This window comes from Pelobates fuscus, chromosome 8 (genome assembly GCF_036172605.1).
Source record: "Pelobates fuscus isolate aPelFus1 chromosome 8, aPelFus1.pri, whole genome shotgun sequence".
NCBI lineage: Eukaryota > Metazoa > Chordata > Amphibia > Anura > Pelobatidae > Pelobates > Pelobates fuscus.
In genome coordinates this window covers 43,128,121-43,154,567 of record NC_086324.1, presented here as the reverse complement: position 1 = coordinate 43,154,567, position 26,447 = coordinate 43,128,121, and the positions used below count along the sequence as shown (strand labels likewise).

The 26,447-nt window shown below is 41.7% G+C and overlaps 1 protein-coding gene and 1 long non-coding RNA gene across 3 annotated transcripts in view; both read left to right on the top strand.

Annotated features, from left to right (window-relative positions):
- LOC134571479 (uncharacterized) overlaps nucleotides 1-10,408 on the top strand; it is a 28,315-nt gene extending 17,907 nt beyond the window's left edge. Inside the window, exon 2 of the long non-coding RNA XR_010085198.1 lies at nucleotides 10,008-10,408. This is a non-coding gene — a long non-coding RNA (uncharacterized LOC134571479). The remainder of the gene's footprint in view (nucleotides 1-10,007) is intronic.
- The window catches only part of LOC134571477 (intelectin-1-like), a 46,309-nt gene extending 19,862 nt beyond the window's left edge, over nucleotides 1-26,447 (top strand). Inside the window, exons 1-8 of one of the 2 annotated variants that reach the window (XM_063429751.1) lie at nucleotides 15,360-15,429; nucleotides 15,683-15,774; nucleotides 21,667-21,810; nucleotides 22,289-22,536; nucleotides 23,780-23,938; nucleotides 24,622-24,742; nucleotides 25,239-25,342; nucleotides 26,258-26,447. In XM_063429751.1, the coding sequence (XP_063285821.1) occupies nucleotides 15,708-15,774; nucleotides 21,667-21,810; nucleotides 22,289-22,536; nucleotides 23,780-23,938; nucleotides 24,622-24,742; nucleotides 25,239-25,342; nucleotides 26,258-26,410 (996 nt within the window). In that variant the 5' untranslated portion in view covers nucleotides 15,360-15,429; nucleotides 15,683-15,707 and the 3' untranslated portion in view covers nucleotides 26,411-26,447. Of the gene's footprint in view, nucleotides 1-15,359; nucleotides 15,430-15,682; nucleotides 15,775-21,666; nucleotides 21,811-22,288; nucleotides 22,537-23,779; nucleotides 23,939-24,621; nucleotides 24,743-25,238; nucleotides 25,343-26,257 lie in introns of those variants that run through there. The other variant, XM_063429750.1, reaches the window with a different exon arrangement.

Genomic DNA, 26,447 nt, shown 5'->3' with positions numbered 1-26,447 from the left:
ATACTTCTGTATGAGGGCGGCCATCAATTCTTTTGACAGGTGTGCAGGCCCATGTGCCCATTGGACAACTGCTGGATACAAATTTCTGGGAAGACAAAATTTGAAGTTGTTGTAATATATTCCGTCCTTTTGGACAGCTCCTTTCTTTTTCCATTTCTGGACTTCTTCAGGAGTGACTGCAGCTTGCTGTTCTTGTAAAATTCGCAAATCAGTAGGAAGAGTTTGCAGGGCAAAAATAGGGACTTCTTCTTTTTGTCCGGACACTTCTTCATCCACTTCCTGCAAATCCCTGGCCGCTAACTTAGCAGCCTGATCAGCCAAATGGTTGCCCTTTGCTTCATCTGTATCCAATTTCCCATGGGCCTTTACTTTCAAAACGGCCACTTCTTTGGGGAGTAGGAGGGCATCCATTAGCTCCTTGATTGCAGTGCTGTGTTTGACTGGTGTACCGGCGGTGGTAAGAAATCCTCTAGTCTTCCAAATTAGGCCGAAGTCATGTGCCACGCCTAGAGCATATCTTGAATCTGTATAGATGTTGGCACGTTTTCCTTCGGAAATTTTGCAGGCTGAAGTCAGAGCCTGTAATTCAGCTTCTTGTGCAGACATTGCTGGTGGTAAGGATGATGATTTAATAACTTCATCTGTTGTGGTTACGGCATATCCTGTATGATATGTTCCTCCTTCATCGGCATATCTCGATCCGTCCACAAACAGGGTAAAATCCGGATCTGGTAATGGGTTCTCATGCACAGTTGGTAAGTGCACTGTTTCCATTTTCATCTGTTCAAAACAGTCATGAGGTGTTTCTGGGTCATAATCATTCTTTATGACCAGATCTTGAAATTCCTTTTCCAGGAAATGGCGTGGCCATGCTTCTAGAAGGTCAGTTGTTGGGTATTTGACAATACCATTTTCCTGTAGCTGTTCTTCATTCATGGTGGCCCATAGTTTTGCCATGGGCCCAAGATCATTCCATGACCTTGTCTTCAACTTGGTAACAGGAATATGTGGGATAGCAGTATCCCAATGACGGTAAAGGTAGTTAAGTTGTTGAGGTAGCTGGATCAAGACCATACTATTGCCGTCAGAGTCACAATAGAAGTCTTGTGCAGTAAGCTTTACATCGGTCCGGTGGTAAAGCTCATCTTCATAGCAAGGTTCAGGGGTAATGTTTGGTTTGTACCACGTGGTGCAGAAGGCGTGATCTGGGCCTTCACAGAGAGGTTTTTCACCTTCATAAAATGTCAAATGTGGATGCATGACTTTCTTGATACATCCACAGAGCAGGTGAATATAGGTTTCATCCGTGATAAATCCATAGTAGATACCCCCCTCAGGGAGTGGAAGAAGAGTGGACGGATTAAGCACCTGACATCTTTGGATGGAAATGTTGTCAGGCAAAAGAAGATGACACTGTAAGCGCAGGTGTCTGGCTGGAGACACGTGCTTGAGCTGGACTTGGTTGATGATGGCAGAGATGTCATGAGGGGCCAAAACAACCAGAGGGTGGCCAAGGACCAGGTCTGAGGTCTTCTCTATGAGTTCTCTCGCAGCAAAAACAGCCCTGAGACAGGAAGGAGTCCCTCTGGCCACAATGTCCAGTTGACATGAGAAATATCCAATAGGCCTCTGGCGGCCTCTTAAGTCATTAGTTTGGGTGAGCACTCCTGTTGCGTGGCCTTGTCTTTCAGAGACAAACAATTTGAAAGTTTTGGAGTAGTCAGGGAGGCCCAAGGCAGGAGCAGAAGCAATGGCTCGTTTGAGAGCATTAAAATTGTCCATAGCTTCTTTAGTTAAACAGAAAGGGTCAGACTTAAGTGCGTCATAGAGAGGTTGCATGAGCAGAGAGGCTTCTGGGATCCATGCTCTGCAGTAGGAAATGAGGCCTAGGAAGGCATGAAGAGACTTAGAAGTCCTTGGAGGCGGAATATCCAGCACAGCTCTTACTCGGTCCCGAGTAAGATGTCTGGTACCCTGAGATAGGCAGTGTCCAAGGAAAATTACTGAAGGTTGGCAGAACTGTAGCTTGATGAGCGAAGCTTTGCATCCTTGTTCTGCCAAATAACAAAGCAGACTAATTGAGCACTCTTCGGTAGTGGGTATGTCATCTCCACAGAGCAGCAGATCATCCACATACTGAAGCAGAACAACTTCTGGGTGCTCGGCTTGCCATGGGTCAAGGATGGTGGCCATGGCCTTTGCAAATTGACTTGGTGAATTTTGTGCCCCTTGGGGCATGACAGTCCAGGTATACTGTTGCATCTCATGAGTGAAAGCAAACAGATATTGGCAGGATGGGTCCAGTGGGACACTGAAAAAAGCATTTGCTAGGTCAATAACTGTGAAGAATTTTGCAGATGGTGGGACTCCAGAGAGCAGAGTATGAGGATTTGGTACAAGAGGGGTGTCCAGGACTGTAGCTTCATTAACAGCACGGAGATCCTGAACCATCCTGTACTTCTCTGGCTCACCCTTCGGAGTTTTCTTTTTCACAGGAAATAACGGGGTGTTGCATTCAGATTTACATTTGACAAGGGCACCCTTCTCCAAGAGTGCCTTAATGTGGACAGAAATTGCAGCAGACTGTGCTGGTTTTAATGGATATTGTGGTTTTCTTGGTAATTTAGCTCCTGAAATAAGCTTTACCACCACAGGGGGAACATTTAGGTGACCTATGTCCTCTGGGCCTGAGGACCATAACTTTGCGGGCACCTGTGTTTTTAATTCCTCCGGGAAATTGGACCTTAATTCTGCTGTCTCCTCACGGGGCTTTTCTAAATGCAGCATCAGAGGCAAAGAGCATAGGGCTGAAGTGTCTGATACAGACAGAGGTGTAAACATTTCTACCTGCCCATCCGGGGTAAAGGTGATGGATGCTTGCAGGCGTGAGAGAACATCAGCACCTAACAGGTTAATTGGGCATGTGGAGGATACTACAAAGCGAGCGAGCAGGCTAGAACCAACTCGTAGTGGAGTTGTTAGAGGGCTATGTCTCGGTTGGCCATCCACTCCAACACAAGAGACATCAATATTTGACAGAAAAGATGGGTCTGGCAAGTCTTGTTCTCGTAGAACACTACGGGCTGCACCTGTGTCAACTAGAAATGTGGTGGGGTGGCCTTCAATGGGCAAAGTCACTGTGGCAAGTGGCCCCCCCTTATCCCCTGTAGACACTGCCATTACAGGGGTTACAGACACAGGCTTGCCAGTTTCCTATTCATCGGGTTCCTCAACTATTGGGACCCCTTTTTCGGTCTTAGTGACCGGGGCAGGTCTGGATGGCTTTCTTATCTCTCTTTTGGGTTCCGGGCAATCACTTTTAAAATGACCTTTAGCTTTGCAATTAAAGCAGAAGCTATCCTCTGGTCTGGTGCCCCTGGGAACAGGGATACTGCGTGATACCATAAGAGGAGCAGAGCTTGGCCTTTTGGGGGTCTGGGCAGATTCTAGGCCCCTAGCGACTAAAAGCAGGGTATCCAGGGGAACAACCTTATATTCAGGGCGTGCAGCAATAATTCCCTTGCGTATAGAGTCTTTAACGCCTTGGACAAACGCACCTGACAGCATTTGTGAATGAATTTTGTCAGTAAGATCAAACCCCAAATCCGTGAACATTTGATACAGTCTTGCATGAAACTTTTCCACTGATTCTCCTTTTTCTTGGACAACATCAGTAAGGCCAGCAGCCTGATCTGCAAGTTTGTCCTTAGCCCATTCTCTTAATTGGGTGCAAAAGGTTACCCCGGAGGGGTAATCAACATCACTGGAAAGCAGATCTGTACTGAGGTGACGGGCCATACTTGGCCAATAGGCATCCCCTGCTTTAATAGCACAAATGCTGAGTAGATCACGCCATGCGGCGGAATAAGTCTTTTGAATTTGAACTATCCCTCGGTAAAAAGGCATAGGCTGTTTTTCTGGGTCGGGGAGCGATTTCATTAATGCGCTAGCTTGAGTGGGGTTAAAGGCAACATATTTAGAAGGGGCCTGTTCTCCCCGACCCTTGTGGCCAAAAGGGTCATCGATAGAACGGTGAGTTGGGGCTCCCGCGGCAAGCTCCGATGAGACATGGGACACCCTGTCCATCTCGTCATCATCGAATTCTATGATATTGGCTCTTTTGCGTGGTGCAGGGCCCGAATGAGGTGAAAGGATCGGTGGTTGGGAACGAGCCCCAGATGCAGGGGTGGCTAGTGAGTCATAACCTGGGGATAGGTAGTCACCGGGGATTACCGGCATTAGGGCCGAACTGGGGGCCGCCATATTGGTGGCCGGAGAAGGTGCTACATTAGGGTTAAGGGAAGAAGCGGCGGCCATGTTGGAAGAGGGCACATCCGGGGCAGACTGTGTCGGACTGGGCATGACCGGGACCTGGGGAGTGGCTTGGGGAAGGGGTAGTGGATATCCGGGATAGGGCAGAGTCATGGGATACGGGAAGGGGTAGGGCCAGGCTGGGGAGGGGAAGGAGGTGGGGTATTGGACTGGGGTGGAGATGGGAGGGGGAGGAGTCGGGGCGAGGGTGGAAGAGGTGGTTAGTTGGGCGGATGAGGAGGGGAGGGGGTCATGAACGGAGAGGGAGCGTAGGGAAGGAATGGCAGATGAAATGTTAGGGGGAGGTACAGCAGGTAGCGTAGGGATGGACGAGGATGATGGGAATGTTAGGGACGGGGAGGGGGAAAAGAAAGATCCATCAGAATTCAGGACCGGGCAAACAGGGGAGGTGGCGGGATGAGTGTTAGGAGGATTGGGAGCGGGGAACATAGTCAGCTGGCTATCACCTACTGCTGACTGAACCTTGGGGATAGACGTCCCCTGGGCGCCACTTTGGGGCGCTGGCTGAGGGTAGACCCCAGCAACGCAATTCTGATGATACACAAACAATTTCACACCCTTGTGATTTATTTCTTCCTCAACCCAACCTTCTAGCTGAATAGCCTTCGCTACTCTGTACCATGCTTCAGCAGTCTTTAATAAACCATTATCTGTAAGCTTGCCTTTCATTTCTGCCAGTAACTTACGCCAACTTTCTGGTTGCAATCTTCCACCCGTTGGTACAGTAATTTTACATACTTTTGCAATCTTTACAACACCTTTAACCATCTCCTCACCCTCTCTGTTTTCTACCAAATCACATGCTAACCAGCCCTTATTGGGCTTGCTTAAATCCTGCCCCATAATCCCTTTACCCCTATACCAGCGTCCTAGATATAGGGAGAGAGAAGGAAAACGGAACAAGAACGTCTACAATGCTCGACTGCCACCCGAGAACCGTAAAACTTTCTCAGGTGCGTCTTCCCAAAACGTAGACTAGTCACTGAATCCGCCTACCCGGGGTGGTAGACACGGATTGGAGCGAGGTGAGAAGTGTGTGACCAATCACTTCTCCTTCAAGAGGAATGGGAGTGGATAGTATAATAATATAGGAAGTACAGAAAAGATGAAAGGCAAGGAAAATCCTTAGAGACAGACACAGGAGTTCATGAGACTCCTATTAAACAAACAAGACAACAATACAGTTGAAATACAGTGCATGCATCACAATTCAAATGAAATCAACAATAATTCCTTTCCTTTACTCGTGTGCTTACTCCAAAGTCACCTCCCTCAATCCCGTAGTATCTTACTACCAACGGCCAAGGATAACAGCTAACACCGGTCCGAAATCCATATGCCTCCCTCGTCACAGCAGCCCACTCGTAGTGTCTGCGCTACCCTCACTCTTGTAGTGCCCCCATAAAGACCCACTTTATAAGTCCCACTACTCCGTGGTGATGAAGACAGCAATGCCTGCCCGAATTCACACACCACAAAATAAAAATTGGAATGGCTCCAGCTCAGCGCTCAAAGCTGGAGGGTACCACCACTCTGCAAGCAGAGTAACGTGCACAGAGAAGCTAGCTAGGCTATCAAAGTGGCACAAGAAGGATCCCCAGGAAACTATGAGTCTACACAATCTCCACAGATCCAACACACCTCTTTTTCCCTACAGCCCCAGCCACGAGGCTCCTAAAAGAGTTAAACAGGAAAAGATGACCCCCAGGAACACATCCACAGGTCAACCCCCCTTTTTCCTTACAACCACAGCACCGTGGTTCCTAAAAGAGGTAAAACAGGCAACAGAAGACCCCCAGGAACGAATCCACAGGTCCACCCCCCTTTATCCCAAAAGAGGTAAAATACAAACAGATAAACAGACAAACCGAAGACCCAGGCAAGTCCCCTCAGGTCCACCCCCCTTTATCCCAAAAAGGGGAAAACAAGCAAGACAGAACCCCAGGCAAATCCCCTGCAGGTCCACCCCCCCTTTATCTCAAAATGGGGAAACAGGCAAACAATTCAAACACACCCAGGCAACAGATAGACTAAAATGCAGGTAAACAAGTGAGTAACGAGACACCGGGCAAGATATTACCTGTCTTTGATGTCCTCCCGGGAAGCAGTCACAGACACGTGGACGGGTCAATCAAAGGGGCCGGAACGTACCGGTGGCTCTGCAGAAGTCTCTACCGTGTATCTGGAGGTGATCAGTCTCCCTTCCTTCCCCCTGGATTCCTCCGTCCACCCTTGTCTTCCTTAGGACGGCTCACCGGCCGGACATAGCCCGGTGCCCCACGTTGGGCGCCAAGTTGTTATGGTACTTTTTGAAAGTAAACCAAAATGTTCAAAGTCTATCTGTTCCTGTCCAAATCAATAAAATTAAATTGCGTATATACGCTGAAGTAATTAAGTCTGACACACGAGGTTCAGGTTAAAATAACTTCGAGAAAGTTTATTGGCAAGTGAAGTAAAAGCGGGCGCGCAGGCCCTTTTAAGAGGCATTTTGCGTCATCATTGATTATTAGAATATCAGCAAATAAACATCATCAATTGGATTAATTGTTAAGTGACGGAGTTAGTGTCTTACCTATTGGTTAGTAAAATTAAGAGGTTAGTCCCGTGCCCACCCATCAGAGGTGGGATTATTCTGGACACGGGTGGGGGACAAGGGGGTCCTAAGCGTCATTTTACACGGTCAGTGATATCAGGCTTTATGTCCAGGTGCAAGGTCTCTTATGAATAGAACATTTCATTACTACTGTGTTCTGTGGCCTTCAAACTGTACTATCTTACAAGCTCTTAAGGAGTAGCCAGCAAGTCTTAAGGAGTAGCCGGCACCTCCTGGTACTTGTCCTTGAAGGAAACACGGTCTTTGTCTACTGTATTAATTGGGTTGAGAAGTTCAGTCACGTAATGTAGTTTTAAAATGAACAAGTTAAGTCATGAGGACAAAATGGAGGATTTGAAGAAGTCAGGTTAGGAGGACAAAATGGAGGATTGTCACAATATAAGGTTAAAATGGAGTTAGTACAATAATTCAATACAAGTACAATAATAATTTTTAATAATTCCACATCAAGCACTGCAGACCCCACAAACCGCCACAGCTTGGTTGGAGTCTCGCCATATCCTACCCACCCTGGACCTATGACAAGACTATGCAAATTAGTTTAACAAAGAATCAAATTTTTGCATCATTTTATTTTAAACATGGATTCCTTTGAGTCTGTGTTTGCTGTACACCAAAAAGGTTATGGTGGGGAAAAGCAAGTCTTATGGCTTGACTGGTGTGCAGACTTTTGTTTAACATTGTATCCACAGACTTCAAGTGGAAGGGGTTTTCAATCAAAATTTTCAGGTGAATTAATTTTTGTTTAAATTGTTTTGTAATTCCCTTGTCAGTTATCCACTATTCCTTGTTTGATAAATAAGCACCTGTGTATACTTGTGTGTATAAAGTAGGAAGACACGTATAAATGCTAATTTGTGTATGAAATCAATGTCAATGCATGTGTGTATTTCCATATGTATGAGTGTATGTGTGTATTTGTGGATTGTGGCAGTATGTGTATGTAACTATGTAAGGATTTATTTGAGTAAATTTCCACTCTGTGTGTGAATAAAAGTATTGCATTTATGTGTTGAGGTGTTTGAACAATAAGAACAGAACTACTGCTAATGAGGTCTAGTTTTCTGCACTGTGTGTTATTGCAAAAATGTAAGGTATGGCTGCGGCGGGACACCGCCACTAAGTGCCATGCCCACTGAGTCTTCAGATGGTTGGTTTTATATTTTGTGTCCCCAATGTATATTGTGATGATTTTCCCTTGTTAAATATGTGTTTCCCCTTGTATTTTACAATGTATGATGCAGTTCACTTTTCAGCCATGCGGGGGCACTCCGGCACACGGAACCCCTTGCACCGGACCACCCTGCTATTCCACTTAGAATGTGTGGCTAGAATGTTCACACCTCGCTAACGAACGCCACCAGGGGGCAGCATTCGTATACCGAACCAGCCTGCGCACCCTGTCTTTGGTCCTCGTGTCGGGGACCGTCCTACCCGCTCTGAAAGGAGCTGTAATCACTGGTCCCTTGTCCCCTACCTGGGAGCTACGAGGCTAGGCTTGTGGCTGCCCAGGAGAAACCTCTCTCCGGCGGATGCCTGCAGCGAGTCCCTGGGGCTGTGAGTCGGTCTCACGGCCGCAGGGTTACTGCTGGCCGCATGGAAGTCTGCGCCGACCAGTGGGAGAAGGAGTGCCCATTCAAACTGGGTTCGCGCCATTCTTCTGGGTGGTCGGCGCGAGTAAAGTGCTGATTGGTCGCCGCAGGGAGCAGGCGACCAATCCAAGAAGAAGCGCTTGTTCAAACGGGGTTTCGCTTCCTTCCGTCTGATTGTGAGGCGAAACCCCTCTCGTCCCTGGGTGCTGATTGGTGCGAATAGGGTTCGAACCTTTCAGCGGATTGGTGCAATTTGGTTTTGCGACCTTTGCCCTGATTGGGCATCCAAACCCCCCTCCTCCCCGAGCACCAATTGGTGCAGCTGAGTTTCGGGTCCTTTCTTTGGAGTGGGCGGCGAAACTCCTTCCTCCCCTGAATGCTGATTGGCATGATTTGGTTTGCGCCCTTTCAGCTGATTGGTTGTTGCTTGGTTTGGGTGCAAAGTTTGAATTCACCGGACTAAACCAAGCAACACCATGGAACTAATTTCTGGGATGTACAGAGCCTTGAGCCCCAGACTTTTGACACTGATATCTACGGCTCTGTACATCCGATCACCAGTCCCCTCCTGCCTGGGACTAAGGGAAGTGTATTATGTGGAATGGAGAACCCCTTCAGAGCTCTGTGCATAAAAGAAGCCTGTATTGAATAAAGAGTGTAACTCAGCCTGGTGAGAAGCCAGTATTTAAACCTCCAAACTGTGTGTCATCCTGTTATTAGAGGGAGAGAAGAGTTAACCCCTGTTTTTGCTGTTCCAGCTTGCAGGGGATGAAAAGGGGAAAAGTCCTGGTAAGGACTAAGAGCTCCCAGGGCTGAGTGTCGTGCCTGGGAACAAGATACTAGGAAGTCATCTTGCTACAATGGCATGGGTCTACTTGTGAACAGTTGAAATGTATGAATGCGTGTGTGTGTGAAAGTATGGGTGAATTTCTATGGAGTGATTTTGGGTGAATGCAGGAAGGTATGTATTTATGTAGAGTGTTAGTGTCAGATATGGATATGTATGTTGGCACTGAAGAATGAAGACATTGGTTTAGAATTCTTGGTCTATCCTTTCCCCAATACTCTATCTCCCGATCTTCTCACTTTCTTCATCTTCTAATCTATCCTTCCCATCTATAGTATATCTAAGACATTGCTGTTCTTCTTTCAGCAAAGACCTACAAACTGTTCTAGCAGCTACACGAGGGGACACATGATGTTATATCCCGATTCTACCCATCACACTGTATCATAGGTTAGGGCAGTGGTGTGTTTGAGGGACATTACAGCTATGGTGTAGAAGGTAAGGGTAACAGAGGACGAGGTAGGGTAGCAGAGAGAGTGATGGTAGCCTGTCAGCAATAGCAGAATTATATATTAAAATGCCTCTAATACGTGCCTAGAGGAAAGATACCTTTAACTTAACACTTTAGTATATTTCTAAGGATGTTTTATGTATAATGAAAAGATGTCCATTGTTTTTGCAGTACTGTATTGGAGGAGGGGGCTACTTCCCGGAGGCCAATCCTAGACATTGTGGAGACTTTAAATCTCTGGATTGGGATGGTTACGGGACACACACTGGGTGGAGTGCCAGTAAACAATTTGTAGAATCTGCCGTGCTGCTCTATTACCGCTAATATCTTCTACTATCCGTTGGATTCCTGAAGTAATGTTCTACCCTTTTCTTGTTATTCATATTAATGCATTTAACATGTCCCCAGAGTACTGAAAACTGACCTGATTTTCATCTAGCTACGATTCACAGTTTATTGATTCAACTCCCATGAAATGCTGTTTACAATTACTACCAGTGACATATTAATACGTGGGTTTAATGTATTTCTATGTTTAATTACTATGCAAGCAATAAAACACTGTACTAACACATTTTGTTTGACTCTGTATTTTAAAAGTAACAGTATTTACACATGTGTGCTAAACTCTAAACCAGCTGAAATATGGCACAGATGGCACCATCTACAACCACTGACCAGTTTTGGGAAAGGCTTTGAGAAGAAAGCTGTGCACAGCAGGACCCAGAGAAGTGTCAAACTGCGATAATTAGCAGAGCAGACTGGCAGGTTATGTTGAGACAGTACCAGGACACTCATTGTAGAATTAACCACTGCAAGTGGCTTTAATAGTTTTGGCACTTGAAATTGTCCTTTAAGGACCTTGTGAGCTTTTTTTTTTAGTTGTCCCTCCTCACTCTTAATGGAATTTATCAAATAATATCAAAGACGGGTTAAAACTGCTTTTAAGATTTAAGATATTGGCCCGTACTTCTCTACCACTGAAACTCTTCCTCTTTAGCTGTAAGTCTAGACATTGGTGAAATAAAACAGTTGAGTATCATTCCTTCTCCTTCCACTCTGTTAATAAATCGTTTACCTCCCCAGTCAGTACTCATCCCTTCCCTTCAGTACTTATCCTAATGTGGAACTTGTTTAATGTAACATAGCGGTATGGTCCTTTACTGCCCAACTGGTAAAGAACCCTGGTAAATGCTCCCTGTATTATATGGATGCCATATAAAGGGATGCATATTAATAAAAAAGTGTATTTATTAAAATATATTGTGCTTTCAAAGTTGTATTAATTTTATTAATATTTATATAGAAAATTACAGCTTGATAGGTTGCCTATATGTGAAGTAGTGCCTAAATAAACCATATTGGTCTGGACTGTATAACAAGATATAAATTGAACTCTAGTAACTAACAGTTCGCCCATGGACAACTATATTGAAATAGCTTTTCCACTTGCCATGGATATTCTTATGTTTTCAAATCGAATCAAATTAACTTTAATTCTACATTGATAAAAAATATATATAATAAAAGAAATACAATATATAATAAAATAGTGATAAAAAAAAGTTTTATAAACAATACACTTAACGCGTTTCTCCTTGGATAGGCTTTATCAAAAGTGTTCCAAACACTTAACTTTTTATCACTATTTTATTATATATTGTATTTTTTATTATATTTTTAAGTACTTTTTTTAATTGGACCTTACTTTGCAGTTGTCGGATTGATTGGAGCTATATCCCTGGTGGGGATCATAGCACCCAAGCGCTTTGGATTGATAAAACCGGAACTTGCTCATTAGCATGTGAGTAGGCTTAAATGATTTATTTCTGTTTACACTCCTTTTTTACGGTGTACACTATTGTGGTTCTGTTTGTTTATCTCCACATATACACGGAGGGAAGAATTTGCATTAACACCTGTATCCTTGAGTGGGGATCATACCACTTCAAGCGCTATCAGAGGAGCCAGGTTTTACAGCTCCATTACACATGAGTGCACATTTTATAGTTTTTACCTACACTTGCTACATAGCTCTACATACTTCCCCATTTTTATTTGTTTGTTTTTTATGAGGATAACCCCTACCGCACCTATAACTCGAAGAATTACCTCTGCACTTGATCCATAGGCGGGGATTATTCCGCCCAGGCGCATACACTGGAGCTGTATTGAAGCTCCAGGAAAGTGTGAGTGCACATCTTTTATTATACTTATCACCACTACAGTTTTAAATACTACACTATTATTCCTTCTCTGGTTCTCTTCACATATACCTTGTCAAGGATTACTGAAGCGCTGCACCTACCCCCCTGTTTTTATTGAATTTTCTGATCAGAAAAGTGAGACTCCGTATTGGTGTTACAGCTGCTTTTGGACTATTATCACTTTGCTTCCACACTGAATTTATTTTTGTGTGATTGTGTACCTTAAAAACTCCCCAGCCACAGAAGGCTACCCACCTGCATTTACTCACCACAAGCGTCTTCCTAGAAGCACATGTTTCAATGCACTGCAACATTTAGCCACAAGGCACAAGAAGCCTAATACTAGCGCCCCCCAAATCTTACGCCTCATAGCAGCCCATAGGCGAATCTGGGTGTCTTAGCCCATAACCAAAAATTGAGTAGGTTCAGCCAAGTGATGTGTAGCCAGCTACGATGTATTGTTTATTAGTTACTCACATGACAAGTTGTATTATTTGCAAAAACTCGCAAAAATAAAGAATTAAAAAAAAAAACAACAACAAAAAAAACTTAGTTTAAAGTCAAGTAGATATATGGTTTTGACCTGAGACAGTTGACAGGTCCAACACATATTGGTGGTTAGTCTAATTGGCAATTATATAATAAACTAAATGCCATAACAAGACAAACAAAAAAATGTAAGATCTGTGCCTTGCATATCCTTCATTGGACATCCATAACTTGGTAAGACAGATAAAGAAAAGAACAGCTGCTATAGATACTTTGTTAAAAAAAGTCACACGTAAATATAGATACATAAAAAAGTCACACGACACTATCCCTGTTCAAGTTAATAGCATCGGAAACACCTGACTCGCAACAGGCTCTTTGCCAAATCGAAAATGACAAAAGAGTTTGTATTGATAATTACATGAATATATTGATCATTGCTTTTTAAAGTTATGTAGCTATGAACTCTAGCATCCTATGATGTTGCAATATTCTGGGCACACTGCCCAGAATTCCAGAATTTTTCAGATAAGGTGTGGGTGTCTTATCATACTGGACTCGCAACATCTGGGCATCTGGACATCTTGTGTGTTTGATAAGCTGCACGCTCGCATGGTTGATCTGCGCATGTCGCTTACATATATTAGCTACGTAAGTTATATTGAAAAAACTTTAAAATGTTGTGATTTTCCGTTATTTTGCCCAAAGCCTCACCTGTGAGTGGATGCACTGCACTGGACTTCTCGATTAATCTGAGACTCCTGGAAAAATCTGAAGCAGGATTTTCCAGCTAAAAGTGCGAGCCTGGAGCTTGATTTTCTGCATTAATCGGTGATGTATCAATTTTGTACACTTTTTGCATCCTTTCTTTTTCATTTAAATATATATTGTATCTGCATCCTTTCTTTTGCATTTAGATATATGTTTACATGCGTTCTTTTGTATTCAATAAACAAACCTGCTTATTTACTTAAAGGGACACTGTACGCACCCAGACCACTTCAGCTTTTGGGTGCAATATCCCATCACCCTGAGTATGTAATTATTGCAGTTTTTATGAACTGCAATAATTATCTGCTAGGGTTAATCCTTCCTCTGGTAGACAGCCACTGGAAGGACTTCTGGGCTTAGAGGCAACTTTTGGTGGCCTAAATGATGCTGGACGTCCTTACGCTATGCATGAGGACTTCCAGCATCACAGGAATCCCCATAGGAAAGCATTGAATATTAGAAATCCTAATGCGAGCGCACCCATTGCGCATTATGTCTCCTCCGCCGGCTCCGAGAGACATCTGCTCTGAACCCAGGTAAGTGACAAAAGGAGTTATTAACCCCTTCTGCACTATGAGGGGAGGAAGGGGCCTTGACATAGGGGGACGCTATAGTGCCAGGAAAATGAGTTTGTTTTCCTGGCACTATAGTTTCCCTTTAATAAATGGATGTCTTCATTTGCATCATTTAATCAGCAAAAGAGTGTTTTCAAAAACACCTGAATGGTGTAATTGGGATTGAGTTAACATTGTTAATTTCTCTTTGGGACAGATAACATATAGATAATCGGATTGGAGATATAGTCAAGACACATAAAGCAGAAACCTCTCAGATAAAATATGGAGAAAGTAAAAACTTTCTCGATTTAGTCAATTGTACTTTTCGCTTACTCTATGCTGTCTGTGATTAATAATATTATTTTAGCACAGTCTATTGAGATAATTTCACAGTCCACAAAATGTCTAAGCGACTCTAATTCAAATTTGAGAAAAGCATTTCTTAAATAAAGTAAGAACCATATTGGGATAATTTCTAATTAAATGTGTTGCTCATTGCTGCTACTTTACACTGTGGATATAAATATACATGCTGCTACTAAATAACAATGTAAGTGTGATACAGACCAATTACATATATGCAGAGAGAACAGGTTATGAGAAAATATATACAGGGATTTCAGAACAAAGTTATGGGAACATGGAGCCCAATTTCTAGACCCACACGGCTCAGTAGAAGAGAGTAAGTTGAACTGTTCTCTCTATTTGTTATGTGGCTGTGAGAACGCCAGGATTTTCTCTTTTTTCAATATAATGTTTGCCCCACTGGGCCTGGATCACATTGGGAAATTTGGGTAACAGAAGTATTAGCACATGTTTTGCATTCAATTAAAAAAATAAATAAAAAAATCGAATTCTGTTTTTGATGTTTTAAATTTGGAACTTTGTAAATAGCACTTATTTGATTCAACGCCACATATGTCTGCATTCAACAAACTGAAGCAAATATCTCTGACACTTTCTATTTGAATGAAGGAAGGTATTATTCTATGCGCCAAACCCTCTTTCCAAAACTTGAAAACAGTGGAGAGCACAGCCCAGTTCTTCTGGTAAAGCGATAGATATTTTGAAGATGAAGTAAAGATAATCAAACTATTTGTACTGACATTTAAAAGGCTATCTTAATGCATACCACCATCCATTAAATAATAAAATCCAAATATTGGCAAACCGAGGGAAAATTAATGTTCTCATTACTAACCACGGGTTTTAGTGGAATGATCCATTAAATTGCATTGCTACCCCTTGGGCATCAATGAGGAAAAGAGATTTAAACATTACTCTTGCTAAACTTAATAGAGCAGTCAAAATTCTCATCCTGTTTATGTATTGTACACGTCCTAAGTCAAGGAATAGGAAACAGATGCTAAGATTTCACTAAGAACTGGTGATTAAGATTGAGCCTCCCAACATCTATAAAACAATGCAAAATCAGATACCATGTTTCTTGCCTTCCGACCAATCAAAATGAATTGTTCTTAAATGTGGGAGGGTAAATGATATACCCATAACTATTTAAGTAAACATCTTATTTACGATTTTTGACTCAAGAGAAAATTCCTGGCTTTGGTAAGTGATTCCTTAACGCAACATATTACCCCACATAGTTGCAGTACGATCTTCTCATTAGGATGTAGTAGGACAATTATTATTATTATTAGTTATAAAGCGACAACAAGTTCCGTAGCGCTGTACAAATGATGATAAATCCCTGATACAATGCATGCCATCATGTAATAGAATGTAGAATGTTTGAGATGTTAAATATCTAAATATATATAATTAGTTAATCATCCTCACTCATTATCAATTTCTAATACAGGGATCCTTTGCCTGCTGTGTGCAAAATGCTGATGTACAGTCTGCTACTGCTGAGCCTCACACTAACCTTCACAGGATACTCTGCTGCCTGCAGTAAGTAAATTAAGCTATATGTATGGGATAGACGTGTTCTCTTTATAGACAGCAACTATAGAGATTAAAGACAGAGATAACTAGACTATACTGCAAGCAGCTTTCGTTTTAATATAGATCGTTATGCAATCAAGTTGTGAAAGGATTATGGACTATGTGGATGCTGACAGAGGTGAAAGATTAAGGGGTAAAACCGCTCTATTCATTTATGCTTTTAGAAGTGGTCATGGTTGCAAGAATCTGTATGTGCATAATTTCTACTCTAAACGCTGCACATACAAAGTAATCTGCACTTTTAAACTGGGGGCTATGTTGCACCCACGGAACATATAACTTTGGCAGAGTTGTGGGTAGGGTCGGTGCAAAGATTTTTGTTTACACTGATGAAGATGCATTTTGCCGCCCCTAAAATTTGTTTACACCTGTGCGCCTATTAGCTCCCACTTTTGACCATCTTAATGATTTTTTCCCCTTTTGTGCATCTTGCCGCCTTTATGTTTCTTTTACCTTTTTGCATATTGTGTCCCCTGTTTGTCAATATTCCACCTTTGGTGGCCTCTTAACCCCTTTATGTATTTTATCCCTGTTCTTAATGTCTTTCCCCCCTTTAATGTATCTTATCTCTTTTGCCCCCTTTGTCTCTTACCCACCTTTGTGTCTCTCTCCCACCTCTGATTTTCTTACTCTTCTCTGTACTGTATAGATCTATATCTATTACTCTCCGACAAACTATATCGCTAACTGACCCATGTTCACTCTCAATGACAAACTTTATTAAAGGGACACTATAGTCACCTGAAAAACTACAGCTTAATGTAGTTGTTCAGGTATTATCTATAGCTCCCTGCAGGCAATCTAATGTAAACACTGTATTTTCAAAGAAAATACAGTGTTTACATTGATTGATAGGAAGACAGCATTGAAAGTCATGTTTCAGTGTTTGCAGATGACACAAAACTTTGTAAAATAATACAATGTGAGCAAGATATTACTTTGCTGCAGAAGGATTTAGATAGACTGGAGGACTGGGCACTCAAATGGCAGATGAAATTTAATGTTGAAAAATGCAAAGTTATGCACTTCGGCGTAAAGAATACACAAGCAACGTATACCCTTAATGGAAGTGAATTAGGGATAACAACACACGAAAAGGACTTGGGAATTGTTATAGATAACAAACTATGCAACAATGTGCAATGTCAATCAGCAGTGGCCAAGGCCAGTAAGGTATTGTCATGCATGAAAAAGGGCATTCATTATCGGGACGAGAATATCATTTTGCCTCTCTATAAATCACTGGTAAGACCACATATTGAATATGCTGTGCAATTTTGGGCACCTGTTCTAAAGAAGGATATCATGGCACTAGAAAAAGTGCAGAGGCGGGCTACAAAATTAATAAAAGGAATGGAACATATCAGCTATGAAGAAAGGTTAACAAATTTAAACCTATTTAGTTTAGAAAAACGTCGCCTGAGAGGGGATATGATAACATTATACAAATATATTCAGGGCCAATACAAACCATTGTGTGGAAATCTATTCACAAACCGGACTTTACATAGGACACGAGGCCATGCATTTAGACTGGAAGAAAGAAGATTTCGTCTAAGGCAAAGGAAAGGTTTTTTTACTGTAAGAACAATCAGGATGTGGAATTCTCTGCCTGAAGAAGTGGTTTTATCAGAGTCCATACAGATGTTCAAACAGCTACTAGATGCATACTTGCAAAGACAGAATATTCAAGGATATAATCTTTCAATGTAGGGTAATAACTGCTTGATTCAAGGATAAATCTGACTGCCATTCTGGGGTCAAGAAGGAATTTTTTGTCCTAGCTTGTTGCAAAATTGTGCTTCAAACTGTTTTTTTTTTTTTTTTTTGCCTTTTGGATCAACAGCAAAAAACAGGTGTGAGGAAGGCTGAACTTGATGGACGCAAGTCTCTTTTCAGCTATCTAACTATGTAACTATGTAACTATGTAACTATGTAACCTCCAGTGGCCGTCTGAGTGACGCCCACTAGAGGGACTTCCTATCACGCAGGGCCCTAAAAAGGCCCTGTACACGTCAGACGTATTAAAATACGTCTGACGTGTTCAGGAGAGAGAAGGCACTGTGTGCGCGCCTTCTCTCTCCAGCCTGTCAGCGGAGGAGGGGGGCGGGCAAAGACCGCGAGCTGAGCTGTCACTCAGCTCAGCTCGCAGCTGCGCACACCGCGCTCAGCACTTCAGAGGGCGGCATGAATGCCGCCCTCTGAAGTATGTGCGCATGTGCGGCGAAGCCGCGCATGCACACAAGGGAGCAATGACGCTTCCAAATGGAAGCGTCTGATTGCTCCCTGCTCGCGCCTGCCTATTTCGTCATTTTGACGAAATAGGGGGCGCGGCTTCACGAGGCTCCCGGCGCTGGAACGAGGTGAGTAAAATCACCTCCCTGGAGAGTCCCTTTAATCTATACACACACATGCACTCACAGGCTTATACGTACTCACGTTCACTATTACACACACACACGGGCTCATACACACTAATACACTGGCACTTACACACACTGGCTCTTATTCACACACACACACAAACACTGGTTCTTACACACACACTGGCTTTTATACACACACTAAAACACACACAGGCGTTTATACACATACACTTACTCTTACATACACACACACACACTGGCTCATATACACTAATGCACTGGCACTTACACACACTGGCTCTTATGCACACAGACTCTTAAACACACTTTGGTTACACACACACACACACTGGCTCTTGCATACACACACACACTGGCTCTTACATACACACACACTGGCTCTTATACACACATACACACACACACACTGGTTCTTACACACACTGGCTTTTATACACACACAAACACATACACACACACACAGGCTCTTATACACACACACACTGGCTTTTACACTCATTCACTTATTGTTTCGTATAATTGTTCAACTACTTAAACAGAGTCCTACCAGTGACTAGGAGTTGCTGCCCAATTAAAGTTGCCCAGACTTCTCTGTTCACAGTACTCGGCCACTGGGATATGATATCATATATCCCAGCAGTTCTCAACTCATTAGTGATTGGCTGCGAGCTGCAGCTGCTCCTCGAAGCTCCCATCCACCTTTCCCAGGTAGAGGCAGCAAACTTGGCCGTGGGATAATTATTAAGACGGGGATTCTGCAATCTTCACGGAGAGTGACTGGCGGGAGAGGGGTTCTCTGTGCTCTCACAGGTCACCTGGACATCTTTGCGCCCCTTGGGCCGGCGCACCCTAAGGCGTCCGCCTGTGCCAACTTATGGCAGCACTGGCCCTGGTTGTGGACTACCTAATCTTAATTCTGTGCAAAAATTACATCTGTCACGACAGACAAAATGAGCAGCGCTGGGAATTCGTCTGCAAGGGGAGGCCTATATCTACCCTCTGTCTTTCATTTGATCTCTCCCAGCCTTCCTATAATCCTTACTGCCACTTCCTTCCTTTGTCCACACCCTTCACTCCCTCCCCTTCCTAATTAACACATTCGGTGGAACAGGATCCCTATTCGAGAGCAGATTTCACTGGCTGGCAACGAGGTGATGCCCCCCCAAAATATCCAAAGAATCCAGGGCAGTGGCCGGTCTTGTTTTGAGAGTTCCTGCTCAAACGCCGACTAACACTCCCCCTGGCTCTCAGGTAGCAAATGAACCCCCAAGTCGGTAGATCATATCTCCTGAACGTGGTTTGTGTAGTTGTTTGGGAAAGTATACAGGCAGCAGTACGATCTTGACAGGGGTTTGCGAGAACGTGTAGCCAAAATGTGTCCCACACACTCGACGACCAAGTACCGCTGCCTGTGTTCAGGAGACAAAATGTAGCACTCAAGTACTTAATTGTGGTTAACAGCCAGGGGTGGTCGGTGTTCTAAGTCAATAACAGGGGGGACCACACCAGTTCTGTTCGGTTCCAGAATAGGAGGTTACGGATCTGTTCGCAAGAACTCAATATGGGTTCGGGCAACCCCAGGGACTAATGCCAGGTCTGCCACACCAATGAAATGCTTCTCTATGAGGCAAGAAAATAAATGATGTCAGAGGGAGAGTGTAGAGTAAGTTGTAGAGTTTCTTTTTCAGCTTTATTTTAAAATTAAAGGGATACTGTAGGCATCAAAACAACTTTAGAATAATGAAACAGTTATGGTATATAAATAATGTTTCGGAAGTCTCATTTCTCTGCATTAAGGAGTTACCTCCCCTGGCTGTGACTGACACAGCCTGCATAAAAACAAAATGGTTTCAGAGTTTTTTTTATCTCCTACTCTGTAAATTAAACTTTAATTAACAGGAGATAAGAAATTCTAGTTTATACACAGACTGATGTACACACAGCTGAAACGCTTTAAAGACTTTTTGCTCTTCACAAATTACACCTATGTAAAAGGGTGCTAAGAGTGTCCCCTGTCCCTCGGCTACATACTGTATGATGATTTTTTGGTTAGTGATGTATATCCATTTACGTTTTACTTCCGCCAACTCAGGACTCAAGGATGCCCATCATTCACATATGGTTTATCTGTTTTAACAGATATGTTACTTTATGTTTTGTTTACAGGACTTTGATATATATTATCTGATAATCCATATTCCTGTTTATACACCTTATTTTTGCCCTGAGTGGCTAACAAAATCGTTTTTTTTTTTCCCCCACTATTCTTTTACTAATCATATCTATAGTTGAGGACCTGCATGCTCCTTTCTCATGTCTACTAATTTGTTGCAAAATAAAAATCTCATTCACATAAAAAATAAATTCTAAATTAAACAGACTGTGCAATAAAGGAAGTTTAAACATTAGCTGTCTCTTTTCAGGAAGTGTTTAGGAAGGCTGTGTAAGTCACATGCAGTGAGGGGAAATTGTGTCAAAAGTGTTTACCTTTGTAAAGGTTGTCTAAAGTACTAAGTGGGGCAGTCACCATGGAAACCAGTGAAAACAGCAGGCACGTTATTTTAGTTTTTTTGCACCACTTTATGAAACATAACATTTTGATATATCTTCCCGAAATTATTATATTTTCCTTCAGTAGTTGGATTATTTCCTAGCTCTGTAAGAGAGGAGGCTTCATAAAATCTAATGCACACTCCATTAACTGTCTGCTCACCTGCTACAGGCAAGTCTGGCTGACCATAGTATGCTGCCCCGGTCTAATAAAAAAATGGTGCCCTTGTTTTTAAAAGATTTCCACATTATAACATACAATATATTCATTACAGCAAACTTTCCTCCCCAATTAATGTTTTGCTTCCTCTGTTGGGATCCTTCTTTCACTGCATCCCCACTCATCCAAATTTAAGATGTGCTCATGTGGTAGAAATCATTTTTGATTCTACCAAATAAGCAATGCCTTAACATTTTTATGAATAATAAACCCAAAATACCAAAATGTTAAAAAAATAATTAAATTATTTTTCTATACTCTTTTGTAGCCTGAACTTATTACCACAGAGCTAATAGCAGTCCATGACCTTTTAAGAGAGAGGGGGAAACTGCTGCAAGAAAACTATACAAGAAGGCAAAAATTTGGGCATATAGGAAAATTGCTCACTGATGAATGCAGTGGTTTTTGAAGGGCAACTGCCGGACATTCGATCTGGAGAGCAGGCCCCTAAAATCTCCTGAATCGGATCGCTATATTTCTTATAATTTAACGAATAGTGAGTTGACGAGAGACTTGCACGATTTAGACCACAATAGCAAATTTCTAAAAGTCCTCTCCCAATCTGACCACAAGGGTCCTAAAGCACATCAAAGAAAATCACATCTGAAATAATAGATGGAAATAAATTAAATTTAACTATAGGACACATTTCAAAGGAGTTATTTTTTTATGTTTCTCCAGATGCCCCCCTTAATCAGAAAAAGCTGAATATTCTGAATATGCTTGCCTGTTGGACTGATGACAGAACAAACAATCAAAATGACTTCAGCATCTACAGATATCAGAGCTGCAAGGAAATCCTAAGGCATGACAATAATGCTAAAGGTGAGCAAAAGTGTACATGGCGTGCAGCTTTCAGGGTTAAATTTAGGCGCCCTGGTAAGAATTTGAGTTCTTCATTTTACTACCTTATTCTCTTTCTCCAAAAAAAAGCAATGCCATTAACAGCATAAACACTGTCACCCGACAAGTAAATTTGACCAATAAAGCTTTTTCATAGGTCTGGTTTTGTAGATGTTGAGTTAGTAAATCAAATGTATTTTTCACTAATCTTTTATAAACTCCTAAACAAGCAAGTTCCCTAATTCTTACACCAAAAAACATGTTATGCCATTAATGAAAGCATTTCTTTCTCAGTTTCAGTAAAGATGTTGGGCCAGTCAAGAGAGACCTTCTGATCTGCCAACCGGCCCATAGCTCTGCACAATAAGCGCAAGCCATTTCAGAATATAATACAGACTTTCTTTGCTCATACATATTTCTCATGTTTTCCCATTTTTACACTTTTCACAATTCCTCCCAGATGGAATTTATACCCTGACAACTAAGGATAGAGTATCCTACCAGACATTCTGTGATATGACAACGGATGGTGGTGGCTGGACTCTGGTGGCCAGTATTCATGAGAATAACCTACTTGGAAAGTGCACTGTTGGAGATCGCTGGTCCAGCCAGGGAGGCAACAATGAAAACAATCCAGAAGGAGATGGTAACTGGGCCAACTATGCCACATTTGGTACACCGGATGGAGCTACCAGTGATGACTACAAGGTAACAGATATTCAGATGTATTGGTCTTGTAATCATTTTCTTGAAACAAAGATTTATTTTTTCATCATGACATTTTTTATTGAGTGAAAACAACATTTGACAGGCATTAGGAGAATATGAATAGGAGACATGTGAGTAATGAGGTAATAAACAGTTATGAAACTGTGAGAGCATAAAACATAACTAATTAAAAAAGTGTCTCACTGGAAATTAGTAGGCTAACTACAAGCTTCAAAATTTGTCATGCATAGGCAATTGAGTATGAGTAAGGAGCCTGCAGTGTTATGTGATAGGGTTTGGCTGAGATAATATAACACCAATGTAAGCTATAGTCAGAATTGCATCATGATGATAACAAGACTTTTGCCTTTGTGACCCCCAACCAAGGGAGCCATGTGGGGAGGGATATCAGGGGGTTGAGGGAGGTATGAAGCTAAACACCTCTCATGCTGAGCAGTGCTTAGTATGACTAAGGATGTCTTTTTCAGAGGAACATACTCTATCCATGACCACCAGCACATCAGCCTTAACTACCTCAAAATTAGCAGCTATCAGCATCTGAGTATCTGTTAGAAAGTTCTTAATATCTTGCTTGGTGGCTGGAGCTGTCACATCTGAGTTGAGTTGAGCTGGAGCAATGCCCAGATTTCTCTTGATTCAATTGTTGTCCCCCACGGTGGTGTCTGCAATCTCCTCCCTATATTTGAGAGCAGGTCAGCTGTATTTTAGCGAGTTTCTGGTTCCTGCTCCAGCGCACCCAATGGCGGGATAGGTTCTATTAGCTCATGCAGGCCAATGTGTGTAGGGAGATGGTAGGTTGCAGGCCTTCGCTTCTGCCATTTCTGCCTGGAACTCAAAAAGAACAGCATATAACAGTATCGTGTACTGTATGGAGGTAAGTACACATTCTGTTTCTGCTGGATGAGCAGGGTTGCTCAAGATTTTTATTAAATTTAGCAAATGTTTCATGACCTGCTTGTTATTTCAATGGACAGATTATGTTCCAGAATTCCATAGTACATGAATTTATTTTCCATAATTAATGCGGAATATTGAGAGTTTTGACACCGTGATGTCCTGGGGCGTAGATCTCGGTAAGACTGGCTCAGATTGGGCAGTTTATGTACTTTCTTTATGTGTGTAGTTTTGAATGCAAGAGTAGAGAATTTTCTAGTGCTGCATAAAATGTTATGATGCAAGATGTGATTGTGAATAAGTCTTACATTTGACTATTTGTTGTCAGAATCCTGGCTATTATGATATCTCCTCTAGTGACCTGGGCTTATGGCATGTACCAAACAAGACTCCACTATCGCAATGGAAAACCTCTTCTATTTTACGATATCGTACACAGAATGGCTTTCTATCTACCAATGGAGGGAATCTCTTCGGTCTGTACACGGTAATAAACTCATAGATGCAGGACAAAATTAAACCAGTGGGCATTTCCTCATACCTTGCTTTGCATTTTTTTTTTTTTTTATGGGGAGCCTTATCCAATAGCCATTGCAATGATTATTAATAATGCAGTAATTAATGTAATAATGAGTAAATTGGTAAAAAAAAATAAAAAAAAAAATAAGTAAATACATTATCAAAGAACGTTACAGTTTACAATCAGGTTTAGTTAAACTGCACTGATATAACAATACTATCTATGATTGTGCACATTGTTTATATGAGGGGCAGGATGAAATCCAGAAGCAGAGGCTGTATGTTAATGTATAATAATTGTATTCACCTAGCTAATTAGACAAGGCGATTACCTATCTTTAAAATATAAAATGAAGCAGTCACTCATGTGAGAATATACCAAAGTTATTATTAACTGTATCTTTGCGCTTGTTAGCAGGTATTTATCTCCTTTTCTTCCTTTCTGTAACGCTCACTCAATGCTTCAATAAAACAAAAATTGACAACAAAAAAAAAAGACTAAGATATCACAATATCAATAAAAAAGGTCTGGTAGACTCTGCAGTGCAGGTGATAAGATTCTTAAGATAAAAAAAAAATTTTTTTACTTGTTAAATAAATTTAAAAAACTAGAATAATTACTTGCATAAACATTTTTTATATCTTCTTTAGAAATTTCCAGTAAAATATAATACTGGAGGATGTCCTAAAAATAATGGACCGGCTGAGCCAGTGGTGTATGATTTTGGTGACCCTGAGAAAACGGCTCAATACTACACACCAAATATAAAAAGTAAGATTATATTTATTTCTTTTTTATTTACTTATATTGTTTTTTTTCCCCCGAAAGTAAATTTTTTTGTTTTGCATTAAACTCAGAAATGTTGAGAAGTAATATCCCAATGGCCAAATGAAGGTCGCAGTAGCCAAGTTTTTATTTACGTTGCCATATGGATTAAAATCCGCTACAGTTTTTCATTTAGTGAATAATCCTATAACTCTAACCCTACATTAATCATAAAATCCTAACTCTAGAATATCATGTAATATAAAAATACATAAAAGCAAAGTGCGTAGTACAGTAGATAATGCTATTTTGTGACTTTGGAGACATTTATAGACAACTTGACCTGTGGTCTTGCGTTTTATATGATGCCAGAAGAACAATTCAAAGGCATTAATTCCCATAATACATTACTCACTCTTTTCTTAGTTTCTCTGTCTATCTGTCGACCCTACCTACATCGATTTTCACTTTTAAATCAATGGTACTTTGTTCTATTCCTTAGATGCTGCCACCCCTGGATTTGTTCAGTTCCGAGTGTTTAATAATGAGAAAGCGGCTATAGCCCTTTGTGCTGGCATAAAAACTATCGGCTGTGATACAGAACATGTAAGTGTGGAACCAGTGGTGTATACTGGATGTTGGCTGCTCTGCGCCCAAACAAAACAGAAAAAAATATACATAGAAAGTGTGTCACCTGTGCTATATAAATATTTATATTTAAATGCTACTACTAAACTTAATGTAATCACAAAAAACATAAAACATGAAAAGTCACTCACACTATTGGGATCCTCATGATCAGCTCTCCAAAGTCAGCTCAAATGGATGAGAGGGGAAAACTTATACCAAATATTCCAACATGTAGTCTTCCTGACAGTAGGAATTTTACAGCAACGTCATATTCTCACCAAGAAAAAAGATGGCAGAAAACAGAGAGTCTAATGAGTCATATTCATGCTGAAATAAAAGATTTACATTAAGAAGAGGTGAGCTCAGTGATTGTATATTTAAGTTTGATATCATGTACCCCTGGACATATCAAGAACCATTCACATGCATACTTCTAGATCTTACCCCCACATTCTTCTTTAGAACCCAACATAAATTGTGTAAACCTATTTGTTTTTTATTTTTTTTATTTTACAAGGTGCCAACACTACACCTCAGTAGTGTTAGGGGTCCTAATAAAATAAAGAGCCCTCCTGCAGTGTTGGTCCTATCACCTGGTTGTGCATCGGCAAATGCCTATTTATGATGTTTTTCCAGCAGTTTTGGGTTGGGGCTATCTTGATATATCGCAGTTTCTTTCAGCAAATTATGTCATGGGTGAGGGCAGCGGTGAATCTTAGTGAACTTACAGGCGGGTGATGGGGGTGTGTGAAGCAGGTAGCAAACAGGATGGTGACAACATGCCAGCAATAAAATTGCAGAATATTTACAGTATAATTGAGCTAATATCTACCATTAGAATATTTGAAAGTATTTTAAAGTATAATGCCAAGATGTCCATTGTTTTTGCAGTACTGTATTGGAGGAGGGGGTTACTTCCCGGAGGCCAGTCCTAGACAGTGTGGAGACTTTACAGCTCTGGATTGGGGTGGTTACGGAACACACACCGGATGGAGTGCCAGTAAAAAACTTGTAGAATCTGCCGTGCTTCTCTATTACCGCTAACATTATTTAATATTCGTCGCAGTGTTGTATCGTGTTT